Source organism: Spermophilus citellus (genome assembly GCF_964194105.1).
Source record: "Spermophilus citellus genome assembly, chromosome: 1".
NCBI lineage: Eukaryota > Metazoa > Chordata > Mammalia > Rodentia > Sciuridae > Spermophilus > Spermophilus citellus.
The window spans coordinates 174,505,650-174,522,641 of NC_138182.1; the positions used below are offsets into that span (position 1 = coordinate 174,505,650).

Genomic DNA, 16,992 nt, shown 5'->3' on the forward strand with positions numbered 1-16,992 from the left:
AACAAAACAAGATCCCCCTGAGCCAGCTAAGATTTTAAAAGCTCAGCTGATCAAATTCACATCAGGTAATGAACAAATTACTTTAATGGTGCAGAAGGGATGTGCCTGTTCATGGCCAAACAGAACACAAAAGAAACAATACTTACACCCTGAGTTAACAAAAAGGATGATGGACTAATACACCAGACAGCAGTTTGAGAAACAGGGTTTCACTCCCAATATAATGTAAAAATAGAAATACAGATCTTGAAAGTGCTTAGGATGACACTCCTAGAAAATAACACTTTACTAGAGATTTCTAGAAGCCTATTTATTCACAAGATTAAAAGGATGAACTACAACTACTTATTGGACAAACACTATGATTTCTGGCCTTTTACTGTTTAAAATCCTTAAGGGGGGAGGTAAAAAATGCGGAAATTCAGGGTGCTAGGCAACAGCTCTTCCTCCCTTCCTCCCTACCCCCCCCCCAAAATTGCTATACCACTTCACTGCCATTGCTGAAGAATCCCTTTCTATTCAGAAACGTGGCCCCTAACTAATGAAATAGGGGGATTTCTGCAAAGGGTTCCTACTATTCATGAGAATGTATTGTCCAGGGCCATGGCAACAAAGGCCTCCAGCAACCACCCACTTTCCCACACACCTTTCTTCCACTCTTTACTCCACTCATCACCACCATCCCCCTCCACCAACAGGAGGGTTGGGGTTCAGCAACAATCTTCTAGAGGAAGCTTAAGGCTTCAGCTTCTTGAGCAGCAGAAAAGACATAACAACCTGCCTAACGGTTCTTCCCCTCATTCTTTACAGCTCAAAAAGTGCACTTGGCCAGGCAGTTCTCACCATTAAACAATTCATTCTTCTTTTGCCTCCTTTGTGTGTGTGGGGGGGGGGGGGGGCAAAAATAGCTGAGTGTGATCACAAAACACAACTCTGGGCATTCAATTTCTATACCTTACAGCCTCATTTTTTTTCATCTCCTAGTCCATAGGATTTAGTGACCGGAGTAAGTCTTAATCTGTAAACAAATGGTTTGCTCTACAATTAAACCATTCATTTGTCTTTTTATTCCTCCCTTCCCTTAACTGCTTGGCGGCTGCCCAACCCAGAGACTTCTAGGTTCTTCCATTATTTAGCTCTCCCAATGGTTAAAAGGCAATAAGCTCATTTGGAGTTGATAAAACTATGCACCATCAACAAAAGCATGTAATGCTTCCAAGATGCACAGTGGCTTCTAAACGCACAATGAGGATCTGTGTGCAGTCTCCCCCCAAACAAAAATGCCAGGCCCCAATTAAGCACCCTGGGGGCCTTCAAAGCAGTTATGCTAAGTTGCAAATACAGAAAGATCCACTTGAACTCCAACTGTCTTGTGTGCTTTCCCTCCCAAGGTAGGGAAAAAGCCCGGGCAGACTGACCTCATTAAAGGGTAATTAGTGAACCCCGGGACTTGAGGGGCTACCACAATCATGCCCATTGTAAGCATTTCACTATGAGGCCACTATTTTCTTTCTTTTTTCTTTTTCTTTTTCTTTTTTTTTTTTTTTTAACCCAAGGAGGTCCTTGCAATCTGAAAGGCCTACATTTTAAATTTTTAAGGATTTTAATCTGTTTTTTTTTTTTTTCCCTACTACCAGTCATCCAGTAAGAAGAAAGCAAGCAATACAAAGAGCACTCCTTCTTCTTTTGTGGAATTCTGGTGTAGCTAACAATTAGGTTTTATCATAAAATCATTTATATTCTATATATATAGAATAATCTAAAATGAGTTTTGTTTAAATGTAGTGAAAATAAATGCTCCACTTCTTGATTACAGAGATTGAAAATAGCACATAAAAAGGGACAGTAAAAATCAATCAGTGCAGGGATTTTACAGTTATTTATGACAATAATGTTGAAAAAAAACAATGGATGCATTATTTACATGTGAAGGTGTTACTTAGAAACTAATACTGAGTGATGTGATCAACATAACCACTTTACCATCAATAAAATCCTTCATACCTCTTTAAAGCCCATTATTACTGTTGATATCAATCTGCCAAGATGTTTGAGGACTGAATTCCACCATAAAATGCACCAGTAAATTTTACTGTTTACATTCTTTAACTTAAGAGTACCACCTTTCTGCAAACACTAAGCCAGAGATCCACTGTCCGAGTAGTAAAATTCTTCAGTACAGTACTGGAGACAGTAGTTTTCAAGGCAAATAAGGTAAACGGTAGTCTTAACATGACTTTCTCAAAAAGCAAAATTTAAACAAGTCTAACATTTACATATAATCAGGTGGATCAGATATCTTTGTAAAAAAACAAAAATCACTAAAAAGGAGGAAAGAGAGCTGGAGTAATGAAATTTGAAGCAATGATCTCCCTGAAAGTTAAGACCACCCCAAAACCCAGAGCCCTATTCACTCTCCTCACAGTAGATTATTTAAGGGAAGGAGAGACTTAAATCACAGATCTTGCAACTCAAGCATTCAAACAGTTTTGAGAGTGTGTTCCAAAGACCTATATACATATTTAGGGCACTGGTCACCGCCCACAGTGACGTGCCTAATGCTGCCCTTATAATTGTCAGGCAAATTAATCACCCAATTCATGTATTTGGATTTACAGCTTTTGAACATCAAATGAAAGAATTTAAAAGTGTAGAACAAAAGTCCCTGTGTTTTAGCCAAATAAACTTTAGCTATATTTAGAAGTAAATTTGTGTGTATTTGTGTTCTAGTAAAACACTTTACAGGGACCCCTCCTTAGCCAAACATCCTTGTTTTGTTTATTTTAGAAATACTACAAAATTTATTTGCAAAACTTAAACATATGCAATATATTTGGGGAAATCTTGAAAAGATGGCAAAGACTCATTAAAGAAAGGCTGGTGGGGGCAAGGGACCCCAACCCTAGTTGTTCTGTTTTGTTTGAATAAACCCAAGTATATGAGACTTTGGGGGGCAGGGAAGAATGCAAATCCTGGAAGTCATTCCAAACAGTTGGAAACTCTTCCTCTTAAAGTAAATTCAAGGGCTCAAAAAATAAATATTCAAGAGCATTAATTTGTTTCTAGATGTGTGCGTGCAAGTAAAACAGCAGTCATAATGTGGAAATTTCAGTCACATTTTGCAACTAATTGGAAGCAGATTAGAATTCCGCCTCAGGGGAACGTTGTCAAACTAGAAGCTGGAGCAAATGAAGAAAGAGGTGAAGGCGTCGTGAAGAGCTGACAGATTTACAGCGCTCAGGGCCATAAACGGGTCCCGGGCGGGAAGGAGGGCGCGTCCCCGCGGCCCCGCCGGGAGCGCGCAGCCCAGGCCCGAGACGCCAGCGGCCACGCCCCCAGGGACAAGGGCCCTCCATCTGCTCCCTAAGCGAAAACAATAAATGCACCTTCAGAAGAAGCCCCTGCTACTGATGAGATATCAAACCTGCAGACTGATAAACTGGAGGATGCAAAAGTCAGAGGGAGAGAAAGCTGCTTTATTTTTAGGGTGGGGGAGGGGAGAGAAAAAGAAAGCAGATTGTGGGGGATATTACAGCAATGGAGTAATGGAAACAGCTGCTGGCTTTCTACTTCAGTGTCTGGCATCTGCTGCGGCATCATGGGAAAGGCTGGTGAAGGATTTGGGCAAGGAATGCAAATAGAGACAATTGCCCAAATGGAGTTAGATGTGGAAAAGCTCGATCGCTCTGTTTTAAAATCATGTTGCTCCCTTTGGGGATCAGAAGCAAATACTATTACCTAACTCAAATTCCACCTTCAGAACAGCTTAAAGATCTGGGAAAATGAATCCCTTTCAATCCCTTATTCAAGATGTCAAAAAATAAGATGGGATAAAGTCTAGTTGTAGGAGCAGGCTCCATTTGTCAAAGGGTTTGGCTCATCTTCCATCTATCTTCACCCAAGTTAAAAATGAACTCTTTTTCTGTGTATTCCACTTATTAAGAAAATAATTATTTTTTTTTAAAGACACTGCTTACTTTTGAACTGGCTCTGGGGGCAGTTTCTATTTGTTGTGCCTATTTTCTCCTTTGTTGCAAAGGATTCAGTTCTGATTCATTTCCATCACAAAAGAATTGAGGAAGAACTGAAGTGCAGGAGCACTAAGCGCTGGGACAGTTATAAGCCTATAATAAAGCGCAGATTTGATAGCATTATCCATGTACTGTGGTGAACCACACACAAATAAACAGTTCTCTATGAAGATTGAAAACCCGAGGTTTCAGTCCTTCCAATTCAAACATTATTGTTGTTTTTAACATGAGCCATCCATAAAATCAGCCAAGGATGTGACAGGAAATCCAAAAGTAATCTGGTCTGGCTATGCGCATTTGGGGGGCGGGGGGGTGGAGATGTTTTCCAGCTCACTCTCATGATATTTTAAGTGAAGAATGGGTTAAACTAAAATATAGGCACAGAAATAAATGGTACTTTTACTCCAACTAAATCCAAACGTGTGTCGAGTGTACTAACCAAAAGTACAGCCCTCCAACATGGGGAAAGCTTGCTACCCTAACTAGGAACAACTCAGACATGACCTTTGAACCTTCAGTGACTAATGCAAAGGACAGAAAGGTACTGAAAGCAGCCAGAGGGCCAGATGTGCTTTCCTAAGAAATCAAACCAGGAGTTTTCTTTAATCAAAAGGACGAACAGTGACTTCCAGGAGTTTATGAAAGTGTGACCAACTGGAACTTTGTCGTCTGTTGCTAATTGAAGCATATAAAAGAGGCCATTTCTTAAAACATACTACAAACACTTTTTTTTTTTAATTCACTGCCACATGACAAAAACCAGAATCAAGCTGACTGGTAGAAGATCAGTGCAACCAAAGACCAAGCTATTATTTCAAACTGTCAGGGGAAAGCAGTAAAATTGCTACCAGGTCTCCTTAAGTTACCCTTCAATAAAAAGAAGCCATCAGGGAAATAAGAGGAAAAGAAAACACATCAAAACCTTAAAAGTCCCTTTAAGTAAAATTATACGTCTGTGGCACCATGCCATCTGCTCTCTGGTTAACATAATAAGCCAATTCCACAACCTAAATATCTGCTTTCTAAAATCATTATGTACAACACAAAATATAATCAATGTATTTTTATTTACTCTAAAACTGTAAAAGCTGCATTCATATGGCATTATTGGAATATGCCTAAATGTCCCTGTAGGCACATTTTTCTTAAGGTGCTAGCTGACAATGAGGTTTCCCAGGAGGCAGAAACCTCAGTGGTTGAGCTGGATTCATCACAACGAATAATAATCAAACTGAGGGTGGAGGCGGGGTTGCTTTGAAAGATCAGCAATAGCATAGTATTTGTTCACCATTTCAAACCCACTTGTTCTAAGTTCTCTATTACAACTATAATATATACTTTTAAATTTTCATTTAGCTGCACTGGGATAAGAAAAGAAAACCTTCTAAATATTAGATGAGATTTCCATGGTTCAAGGTCCACAGACCTATCAAAATATAAGTATTTGTATTTGCTTTGTGATCATTTCAGTTCTTCAGGCAAAATCCACAATCTCTTCTACTATAGTCCCAAAGGTGTTTTTAAACAAAATTTAGCAAATATGCAGCATTTGGTTTTAAGATCTAAGAGTCTGACCATCTTGAATATCCCCTCCCCCAAAAACAATCCAAATGCCAGGTCAATAAACTGTGAATAGTTCAACAACCTTTCATTTAGGTGCAATGGTTTTGTTCATGTTGCCAAAACCAGTTTCAATTAAAGACTTGTAACAGAAAGCAAGAAGCCACTAGTGAAACTTTGGCTGTAAGGGAGAACTGGACATGTAGCAGAGTGGAACATAAAATCAATGATGATCTTTTTTTAAAGAATAAAGTCCATACCACCTAATATTCTCAATCCAATCTACATATGCAACTACATTTATATACACCTATGAAATATCAGTTTCAGGGCACCAATATGATTCCTGTACTTATCTGTAAGGACAATTTAAGTCATTACTGAGGCAAGGATTTTCACCTTTTCTTCTATCATCTTAGGCAGGTACTATTATCATTTGTTGAGAACAACCTTAAGGAAGAAGGATTATTTCCACTGTGATGTTGCTTTAAAGAATAAACAAGTATATCTTTAGTTCTGGCTTCCCTTCCACATTATACAACAATGCTATACAAGTAAGGAATAAACTGTTTAGTATTCAAGCGAATCCCTTGATGTTCAGATCGCTGGCAAGTTCAGAGTGCTGGCAATCAAAACTATGTTGTGCTACAGTAATTACTATGAAAAACTTCCAGTGCTTAATATTAAAGAATAGAATAACACAATCCTTCCACCTCTTCTACACCTCTAGAGTGTGTTCAACATGGCAATTATCTTCGTTCAAGAAGCGGAGTTTAAACTTCATTGAAACTCAATTATAAGCATGACTTTTTTAAAACACACACTTCAAAAGGCAGGTTTCATCACATTCAAATCACTGAGCAAAATCTCTTTCCCAGCTTTGAAAAAAAAAAAAAAATTCATCCCCCTCCCACGAGACATCTTCAAGTATAAAAATGACTTTTCTTAAGCTTTAGAGCCACTTTTCCCCCTTATTAAACTGGAGGGATGGCACAGCAGTTTTGAGAGACAAAGAGTGGGCCCATCTGATAAAAAGAGTTCAACCTGCAGCTCTTCTAAATGTCATGACCAGGCAGCCTAAAACTGCTACCATGCTAAAAAACCAGATCACACACTTGTTAACAAAAACACATTACTTTGCTACTTTTAAGAATGCAAAGGAACTAGGAGTAGTAGATTTATGATTTAAGTGCTTGTGGCTAAAATAGCTTTCCAATTATCAAGGGCCTCTTAGGAAGAGCAAGAATGCATTATGTGTTAATGACCACAACCAGGGGTCCCTTCTCCACTCCTTTGTCAGAACCGAGCAGATCCTCCCCGCAGCTTCACCATTAACATGTCTGTTTCCTGTCAGCCCACTCAGAGATAATGTCATTTATCTCAGGGAGGCACAAGCCCAGTCATTAGCTTCAATAAAAGACCTCAAACAAAGGCCGGATAATGTTTTACCCAGGGCTCTTACTAAACCCAGAACCAAGAATCTTAGTGCCTAAAGGTCACGAATTAGAAAGTTATCCTTAAAAAAGTATTTTGCTCATTATCGACAATGCTAGACTACATCTCTGAACAAGAGCATGGTCTATATATAGTAAACACCAATCCTAAGCACTATCACACACAATTAGATTAACCATAAATGTTGACCAAGGTTAGCCTGTGAGAGCACCCCCCACCTCCAGGAGGAAAATTGACAGAATAATTCAGGTACTAACTAAATAGTCAGATCTTTGAAGAACTGACCCCCACCCCCATTGTGAGTGCCTGCAGGAACCAAATAACCATTATAAAGTGGTCAATGGCCAAGCTTCTGGAAATCTTTTAAATAAAAGTGGAACTGGTTAAAATAAATGTAGGAACATGTGTTTTCACAGTGTTGCTCATATTACTGCAATTTCAAGTTTCTATGAAGTACCAGGTGGACTTTTTTTAAATTAAAAAAACACACACACAGACACCATCAAAATTGGAGCAAATCTCAGCCATCCAATCCCTGTTTTTCATGCTGAAAACGAAGAACAGATGGTACTTTCCATGTTGTTTGAATCTGGTTATTGAACACCTCTGTGGTTAGGGAGATTTCTGCTTAGCACTTTCGGCATACATTTCATTTACTAACTATAAAATGCTGCTTAGGAAAAATAAGTCTTTATAACACTCTAATTAAAACCATCTTTCAGCCAAGCAATTTCACTTAAAGAGCATTCTTAACCTCATGACATTTGGACAATCAATCCCCCCACACACACTCTTTGTTTTAAAGACTATTTGTAAAGTTATTAAAAGTTGCTAACTATTATCTTCTTTAGCTCAATCTAAAACAGTTGTGCATATTTCTTAATCTCTCCAGAAAATACTAAACTCAGGATTCAGGGATGAACCTGATCACAAAAGTGCTCCAAGCTACCCTCAGGGGTTCTCACAGAAATGCTCCTTGGGGAAAGGGTAGCCCATCTGCACCCACCTCAAAAAGCCCTGTCACCTTCCAGGGAAGCCTATAGAAAAGTAAGGAGCTGGATTAATGCTGACTGGGAGCCACCCTTAGTTACCAACATTTCTAACAGCTAAATCCCTTATGTAGCTTTCAAAACAGTTTGCTGTCCAACAACAATGGACTTTGTTCTTTAATTATAGCAAGTGACCTTCCTGCCCTTTATTTCACCATAGATAATCTGCACTCTCTAAGCAGAATTCATAAGGGGCACTATATCTGGGGGAAAAAAAATCATCCACAAAACTCATTAATCAAAATATGTTCTTAAATTGCTCACACTCACTTAGAAAATGTGCCAGAATTCCCTAGTGAGGTGTAAAAAGGCTCTGCAAGAGAATAAAATAAAATGAATGATATCTTTTATAGGCAGGTCCATTTATAGATATCACCTTTAGGATGACAAGGACCATCTTAATGAAAGCAATATGATATTACAGAAATAATTCTCTTTGGGGAATATATATTGAATAGGACCCTAAGACACAACTATGTGACCTCTGTGTTTTTCATTTTCATTTCCATTTAAGTATCAGCTGCTTTGAAGAATCTTCAAATTATCTAGCGATCAAATAAACCCATGTATAATACTCCATAGAACTGTTTATTTATCCCAGACGAACGCCTCCCTCTCTGATAAGTCAAAACTATAAGACCGTTAAGGAGGACACATGAAGAAGGGCTTCAACACAAGACTATTATGCACCAAAAGAAAGGAGGGGGGAGGTGGAGAGGCAGGTTTTAACATCCAAAAGCCAACCCATCAAATCTACTTATTCAGACATGTCACTGGTGGCTTAACCACGAAATGGGCTATAGAAATATAGCTCCAACATCTTAGAATTATGGCATGTTTTGATTTTGTTCACGTATTAAGGGAGTGGCAACTTTACAACATGCTTGTGGTTTCCACATAAAGGAGTAGAACACTCACTGATTTAATTAGGTTCCATAAGGTCCAATTTATCATGTTTTACATGACTCTCTATAGTGAAGAAACAGAATAAACACACCAAAAAATAGACATTTAAGCATGCTGTGAAAATTAACCAGTGACAGCAAGTCTTATGAATCTTCCAAGGCGGGGTGGGCAAATGCGCACACACCTACACTCCCCTTTGGTTTTCACATGTAGCCCCTCGTGAGACACATCTGATTGCTGAAAATTAATCATCTTCACTTTTAAGGATCTGGCTTTTCACAAACTCAGATAATCAAGCAAGGCTGAAATTAAAACACTGTATTTTTTTTTTTAAATACCCTTCCTTAAGGGCTAGGGATAATGGTTCAGTAAAGAAGAGTGCTTGCCTGGCATGCAGGAGGCCCTGGGTTCAATCCCCAGCACCACCTAAAATAAAATAAAACCTTCCTCAAAGATGCCTCAGAGTTGAAACATTTGTCAGGTGAAGCTTGTCCTACTCAATCTTTATTTCCTAAATAGGTATCTTCATATCATTAGGAAGTATTTTCTAAATTGAAGCCTAATTTGCCATAACCACTAGTTAGTGAAATTAGAGTTACTTCCCTGGGTGGCATTCATGCCAGGGAGTGCCATCTTTGTGTGCCAAGGATGAAAGCATTCTTAAGTCCTTCTGGGGTAGAGTGGGATGGGGTGGGAAGGAAAGGCTTAAGGAATGAATTCTGAGATCCTGAGCCAACACTGCAAGATCCAAGCACTTCCAAATCGTCCCAAGAGGACCTTTGTGCCAACTTCAGTGGCTAAGGTTGGCAGTGCAGCTTCCTTCCCTCTTAGGGCCAGGAGTGAATCTAAGCACCATGTGCTCTCTCCCCTTCCCCATTCCAGCCCCACCATGACTTGTTTGCTCTTCATTTACGTAATTCATATGATCACATTTATACTGCTCTGACTGAAGATGGGTTGCGTGTATATGAATAATTTAATTCTTCCATTCTTCATCCAGTTTCCTCTGTGACTGGAAATTGAAAAGAACACAAAAACTGGAGAACCGACACCAAGCTCTAATCTCAGTTGCCATGACAGCAGCCTTTGAGATCCTGAAATGTTCCGATTGCCAGCGAAACAAAATTGTTGAATGTGAACATTTGGCTGGAAGATTAAAAGGCTAAGGGGAATGCAAAAGGGCAGTACCTCCCACATTCCAGGCAGCCAGTGAATCCAATCAAATGCCTCTGACTCCTTAACCACAGCCATTGTGAGCACTGGATTAGGGCAATTCATCTAGATAGTTAAAGCAGATTAGAACTGCAATTTGAAGACTATTGGCAACAAAAGTAAATGCCCTACTGTACTAAGTAATAAGAACATTTCAAAACGCCTTTTAGTAGAAATTATGTGAAACTGCACACATTTAAACATAAGAACCAAAACCTGGGATTTTTAAAAGCTGATTTAAATTCATCAATGTAGAATGCTGTCTAACCAAAAGGATAAGAATTTTAAAAAGCGTTCAGTGGTCCTTTCCAAGTTTGGCATTTTTAGCTACACTTAATATACCTCTGTCAACTTCTAAAATCAAAACTTTATTCCTAAAGTCCTTTTTGAATCTTGAATGCACAAAAACAAAAATAAAAAGGTTTAAATAGAGAACCATGAATAACTGTACACAGAAACAGCATCCCAAAGATATGTACCACCACTTAAAATTCTGATCAGCAAAGAGCAAAAATCAAATCATTTAATAAGCATATTTCCAAACAACCACACCACGAGCCACATGATAGAAATGCTGCTTCTGCAAGGCACAACCTGTAGAATTAATCTAAAGGTTAATTTTACAGAAAGATCACTTACACCCCAATTAGCTCCTAACCTGTCTGGTGGACACAGCAGACATTACTCAATGCACAACAATCACATCCCAGACCAGCAAGACACAGGCCTCCATTCCTAAGCAGCAAAACATTGGGGGCAGTTTTCCTAAGGCAGTGTTAAACTGCAGAATTTAAGACAATAACAAAGATGGGGGAAAGGACCCAAATGGTCTAAATCAGCATTGTTCAAGTGCAACACACAATCTAGTATTCAGCCTCATTCCTGTGGTATACCCCTTTGGCTATGTCTTCATAGTTCAGGAACATTAGTCCACCAAGTCTATTTTACTCTTCTTACAGCTTTACAGCTCCCCTGTGAAGCTGGCACCCAAGTGATAACACAAATCTCTAGCTAAAAACTTGGTGAGGGAACAAGGAAGGGTTATCATCCTAGCAGCCATCAAAAATCATCTTAGTTTTGCTGCACATTTATGAAACCAATGACCCAACACCCCAAGCCTGGAGTTTAATTCAGAACCAATAACAGGAAACCATCAAAGGATATCCTTTGACTGAACTATTTTGGAGAAAGTAACAATGAATGGGCTGAGGGGGGAGTGTTAAATGGAATCCTGAACATTGCTCTCCACAGAGGAAACTTGAACCCTGCACCTAAGGACACATTACCAGCAATGATAGGGGCATGTAAACTGAACAGAACACTGTTCTCCTTTGGGGAGAAACCAGGACAAGAGGCAAGCGGGCGCGTAAGCAGGTTTTCAAATAAAAGCACACCACAACTTGCTAACTAGCCAGGAGCCCACGTGCAGGGCAGAGGTACTTAGAACACTCAGACCCTCCCACCTGGGGGCCCAAAGCAGAAGCAGCAAAAGCAACAGCAGCACGAGTCAAACACGGCACCCGGGAAAGCGCCCCCATATCAAATTTTAATGTCAAGGACGTATCTCAGAGAAATCTCACAAAGAACGAAAGCACGAAGAAGTGTAAGGCACACAGAGGCACACCCCCACACACCCACACAAATGCACATAGAAGAGAGTGGGACATCTAGGAAGGCGACTTTATCCTACCTTCTCAGTTTTCAGTTTCTTGATTCGCCTGTGGCTCTCCTCCTCCTCCTCTTCCTTCTTTACCAACATAGAGTTTCCCATGAGCCCTGAATCCGGAGCACTTTTGCTAACTTCCCCTGCAGCCGCGACGCTGCCACTCCCAGTGCCCCCGCAGTGGAAGGGGCTCGCGCCACCTCCATTGCTCTTGGCCCCAAAGCCATAGAGATGCCCCCCGGAAGGGGCCTGGCCGCCACTGCCATTCTGGTGGCCCTGCAGGAGGTCGTGCTTGTCCTTCCTGGATTTCCCCGCATCCTTATCCCGCTTGGCGCCTCGGCTGCTCTGGCTTTTACCTGGCTTCTCCTCTTTGCTTTTCCCACAGGAGCCTGCCCCCGCGGTGGCAGCGGAGGTGCTGGTGCTGGTACTATTGCTGTTTGGGTTGCCGCCGCCGCCGCCGCCGCCGCCGCTGCTCACACTTTGACCCAGCGCTGAATTCATGCCAGTTGCCTCTCCAGGGCGCCCTTGGACTTCCTGCCTCTTGCCAGTGCTGCTGATCTCGGGAATCCCATACAAGGCAGCAGAAGGCAGAGATTTATTAGCATCCTTAGAAGTTTTACTCCTTTTCACTTTTGATTTGCTGGTCTCTTTGTGTGAATTCCCCTGGGGAGCAGAGGGCTGAACAGAAGCAAATTTTAGGCCATCAGCTAAGGCTGCTGTAGCACTGGCCCCACTGGAGGCCGGACCTCCACAATCCTTAGAGCTGCTGCTGCTAGTGGTGTTGGTGGAATTATTCATCTCAAATTTCTGTCTGTCCTTCTCCAAATCAGCGTCCAAATCAATTATTAAATTTCCAACCCCGATTTCCCAATCATCGCCACTGTCATAAGTATCAACTGTATTTGGATCCACACCTTTTCCTGCAGTAGAAATGTTCACTGACATCCTGAAGATGAGCTCTCTAGAATAAAAATCCGATGAACTTTCCTTTGGAGATGAGGGGACATTCGTTTAGCTCCGCTGGGCTTTCTCTTAAAGAAAAAAAAAAAAATCTTCCAATCTTCCTCTTCTTTATCCTGCCCCACGAATGTGTCCAGGGATTTTTACACCCTTCAGTCCAGGTCCACCTTTTCCTGTGAAGGGGGGAAAAGTCGAATATTTCTTGTCTGGGTGTTACCAGAATAAGAAAAGATTAATACTGGGGAGTCAGTAAGGGGTACAGGGAAGGATAGAGAGTAAGGTGCCTCATGTATTGTCTCCACAGTCCAATATCAGGTTTAAAGGAAAATAATCAGATCCAAAAAACAAACCCATGACAGTAAGCATCTTACTAAAATCCCTTTATCAACAACACAAGGATAATCACTTTTTTTAAAAGCATTAAAATATCTTAAGGATCTGATTCAAGTGCAGAAAGGTTTTTGTGGGTTTCTTTTAAGTTTAGAATTTTGTCTGGCACATGTGATATCTCAGCCCCTGAAATACAGCTTGAACACTCAGACAAGAGGAACACAGCATTAAACAGCCCTAAACGAGTCCTAGCTCTTGCAATTTAAAAGACCAGACCCTGGAAGTTTTCTGAAGACTAATTTTCAGAATGATGTTGCTAATTTTTCATTATTTCTAATTTTAGCACTTCTTTTTACAAATTGTCTGGGCAATCTGGTATTTGTTCCCAGTAAGGAACAGAAAAAAACAACCAATAATCCCCCCACACACATGCATACCTCTCTCCTATCCTCTCTTCCCCAACAGCTTAGACATTTTTTTTTAAATACACACGTCTTCAAGAGCATTTCTCTATATAAAAGACAGTGTTATATAAAAGGTTAAATATTTGCCTTGAGAAAAAAAAATCCATCTAAACAATTCTACTATATCCCTAGGTCACAGAATTGCTTAGTCTGTTAAATATGGTGCTACTGACTGTACAGGGAAACTGATTAAGACATACACTTTAAGTGATCTGCGCCAAGGTGGCCTCAATGACCGCAAATGAGTGTGTGTTTGACAAAGAGCAGTTAAAACGGTTTTTAAAGGGATCAGCCCCTTTTTAACAGTTGATTGTCAAGGAAAAAAATAAATAAATATACATACACACAGAGAGAGAGAAAGAGAGAGAGACAGAGAGAGAGATTGCTTACCTTTAATCCTTTATCATTTTTAATTAGGCCAGCAAATCAAAATGCATTTCCCACTCCACTCGGCAAACAAGCCTGTGCCTCATTTTACTTAAACACCAAATGATCAAGAAGGAAGAAACCAAATAACACATCTCAGCCAGAATAATCACTCGATAACATTATTCCACCTCCCCACCCCCCTCTTTTGGCAAACGGATCAGGAGTCCTTTTCTCCTTAAAAAAATGTGTCACTGTACAGCTGGAAGATAATGTTTCACATTCACAACAGAAGCACCAAAGGTTTTTTTCCCTCTTAACAAGCATCGAGAATAATAGGGTTTAAAAGAGAGAAGAGAGAGAGAGAAAGAGCTTAGAGAAAAAAGTTTTCCCAACTTCTCATTCCGCCTTCAGTTCCAGACTTCAGAGTCACCGTGATCAGTAAGTAATGATCCCATGTAGCAAACCTACAGGCGTCCGCTAGTAACAAGACAGAATGTGCTAACATCGGGATAAATTAGTGAAAGGGAAGAAAGAATAAGAAGAAAGGACTGAAAATCTGGGCTGGATTCCGCCTGTTAGTCGGGAAGTGGCATTTTTCCGCCCGTCCTGACAGATTTGATTTCTCGAACTAACTTAAGAGACAAGGAGGGGGAAGAAGAATGGAGGGAGGAGGAGGAGGAGAAGGAGGAAGAAAGGGTGGGATGAGAAGCTGAGCCAGAGGAGAAGAAGAAAGGTGTGGAGGAGGAGGGAGCAGACGATTCAGTGAGCTGATAAACCAGTTATAACAGCATTCGCTCGGGGCGGGGGGCAGCCGAGTGGGGGAAATAACGGCGTTTAAAATGGGCTCAGACTTCGAAACCTAAAGGATGTGATGTTTTCCTGTTTTATGTTGTTTTAAGAAAAAGGAACCGGGTTCCTTAGTATAGCCCTGGGGGAGAGGGAGGACGGGGGGGGGGAGTTAAAATCCTCTGTCGCTCAAGTCCATCAGTCATGTGGTAATTCGATAATTTAAGTTAAAAAAAATAATAAGACGACCTTTTTCAAGACCGTTTTTCCCCTAACACACGCAGCAAACGGTGCGTCTCCCTTCTATTTATTTTTTTCTCTCTCCTCCACCTCTCGCCCACCCCCTCCTGTGTTTAGTCAGATGGCCTCGGAGCTTGGCTTAGTATTTTTAATTAGCTGGCGTTTGGAAGCTAAAAGCAGTAATGAATTGTTGATGGATTGGAAGTGGAGAGTCGCTTTGCTGGAAATGTCGGGGCCGGGAGAGGGGGATGGGCGAGTTAGCAACAACCAACCATCTAAAAGGAGCGATTTTGTTACAGTGCAAGCCTTTCACATCACGTGAGGATCAAGGGCTCAATTGGTTGTCGTGAGAACAAAAATGGTGACAAGCGTATCAAGAAAATACTGATCTGGTCTTTAAAAAAAAGCTGAAGGTCTCTCGCCTCCCCCTGCACACACTCCCCCCACCGTCGCCCCCGCCCCCACCCGCAGTGGGCGAAGCTACAAGTTATGAATGTGAAACATTTCTCAGATCTAGGATCTCGGAAGTTCGGAAGGAGTGAAATGTAATGAGCACAAGAGCAAAGCAGATGTTTTAAAGAAACACCTTATAAACCTTTCCTCAACTTATCTCCAATTTGTCGGCTTTCCCAAGGGGCCAGAGACGCGGACGCCTGGGGGAAGGGGAGAGCACCTCCGAACTATTAGGATTTTAGGGACCCCTTCATGTATTACACAAAGAAAAAAAAAACATTTTTCTAGCTTTCAAACTGGGTCCTTAAATAAACACACCATTGTTACTATTTGTGGGTTTGTTTGGGTTGGGTGGGGCTTTTTTTTTTTCCTTCTTTTTCTCTTAATGGTGTCTTTGCTGGTTGCTTTTTTTAAGACGGTGGAAAATGGTAGTTATAACCATTATATGTAATGGATGAATGTCCCCTTAATATTAAATTATTGGGCACTAGAATGTGACAGGAGACAAAAATCGGCTTGTTCTGCCCTTGCCCCCATTTTAATGGCTCTGTTTGGGAGGGGATCTGCCCAGCTAGGAAAGGAGAGGAAGAAGGTAAGGTGCGCTAGAGAATTGACACTACGGACCAGGATATGTAACTGTGTCACTTTTATTCTCCTTTGGGTTAGAGCCCAAAAGGTAATTTACTCTAAGTTACCCCGAGTGCCCAGTCAAGCTTAATTTGTGTGAAGAAGTTACAAATGCTTTACCCTCCACTGAATAAAATTCACCCTTCTTGGGTTGTTCTAAATGCAAAAGCCAAATCCTGTAACTAGTTCCTCATTTCAATGCATAAAACTCGCACATTCCCCTGCATGAAGTCCCCGCTAAGTGCTATATAGAGACACACCACGCAACCGTACTTACGGTCTGTATGGGATCGAGTTGACCTTTTCCTTCTAACTGCATTGAATGTGTTTGGTTGCAGCCGCTTTATTTTGGAAATTATAATCTCTTCAACAAATTTTTTATTAAAGAAGATGGACCATCAAATATCACAGACCGTCCTGTGTATTTTTTATAAAAACAAAAAATAAAATTAAAACAAAAAACAAAAATCCCCCTGGTGCACACACACAAGCTTGTTCTGCAACAACTGAAATCAGGACCGAAACACAACACACACACAGGGGGAGTGGAGCAAAAGGAGCTCTCAGCCTCTATACCTGAAAGGGACTTTTCTTTGTTCCCAATGCCCTTTCGCATCGGGCCAATCAGAGAGCAGCTTTTATGAAACTGGGCTCTCTCATTGGCTAGCTGCTTTCTCTTGGCTACTGTAGGGGGTTGAGATATACACACGTATAAAACACACACTGAGCCCGGGTGGGGGTGCGGTGGGGGGTAGTTGTGGAGACAAAGCGTTTTATTTTCCAACCAGATTGGGGTTGAGAAACCTCCCGCAGTAAGAAGGGGAAAAAAAATGGAGCACCCGTTTCAATTACTACATCATTCACATAAAACACTTATTTATTAAAAC

At 40.9% G+C, this 16,992-nt stretch overlaps 1 protein-coding gene across 5 annotated transcripts in view; it reads right to left on the minus strand.

Annotated features, from left to right (window-relative positions):
- The window catches only part of ZNF608 (zinc finger protein 608), a gene marked incomplete at its 3' end in the record, with an annotated part of 106,849 nt that extends 90,206 nt beyond the window's left edge, over positions 1 to 16,643 (minus strand). For 2 of the 5 annotated variants that reach the window (XM_081280327.1, XM_081280329.1), the window contains exons 1-2: positions 16,383 to 16,642; positions 11,904 to 13,009 (exon numbers count right to left, since the gene is read on the minus strand). In XM_081280327.1, the coding sequence (XP_081136453.1) occupies positions 11,904 to 12,821 (918 nt within the window). In that variant the 5' untranslated portion in view covers positions 12,822 to 13,009; positions 16,383 to 16,642. Of the gene's footprint in view, positions 1 to 11,903; positions 13,010 to 14,020; positions 14,140 to 16,382 lie in introns of those variants that run through there. The other 3 variants (XM_081280331.1, XM_081280332.1, XM_081280328.1) reach the window with 2 other exon arrangements.
- Between the last annotated feature and the right edge of the window lie 349 nt (positions 16,644 to 16,992).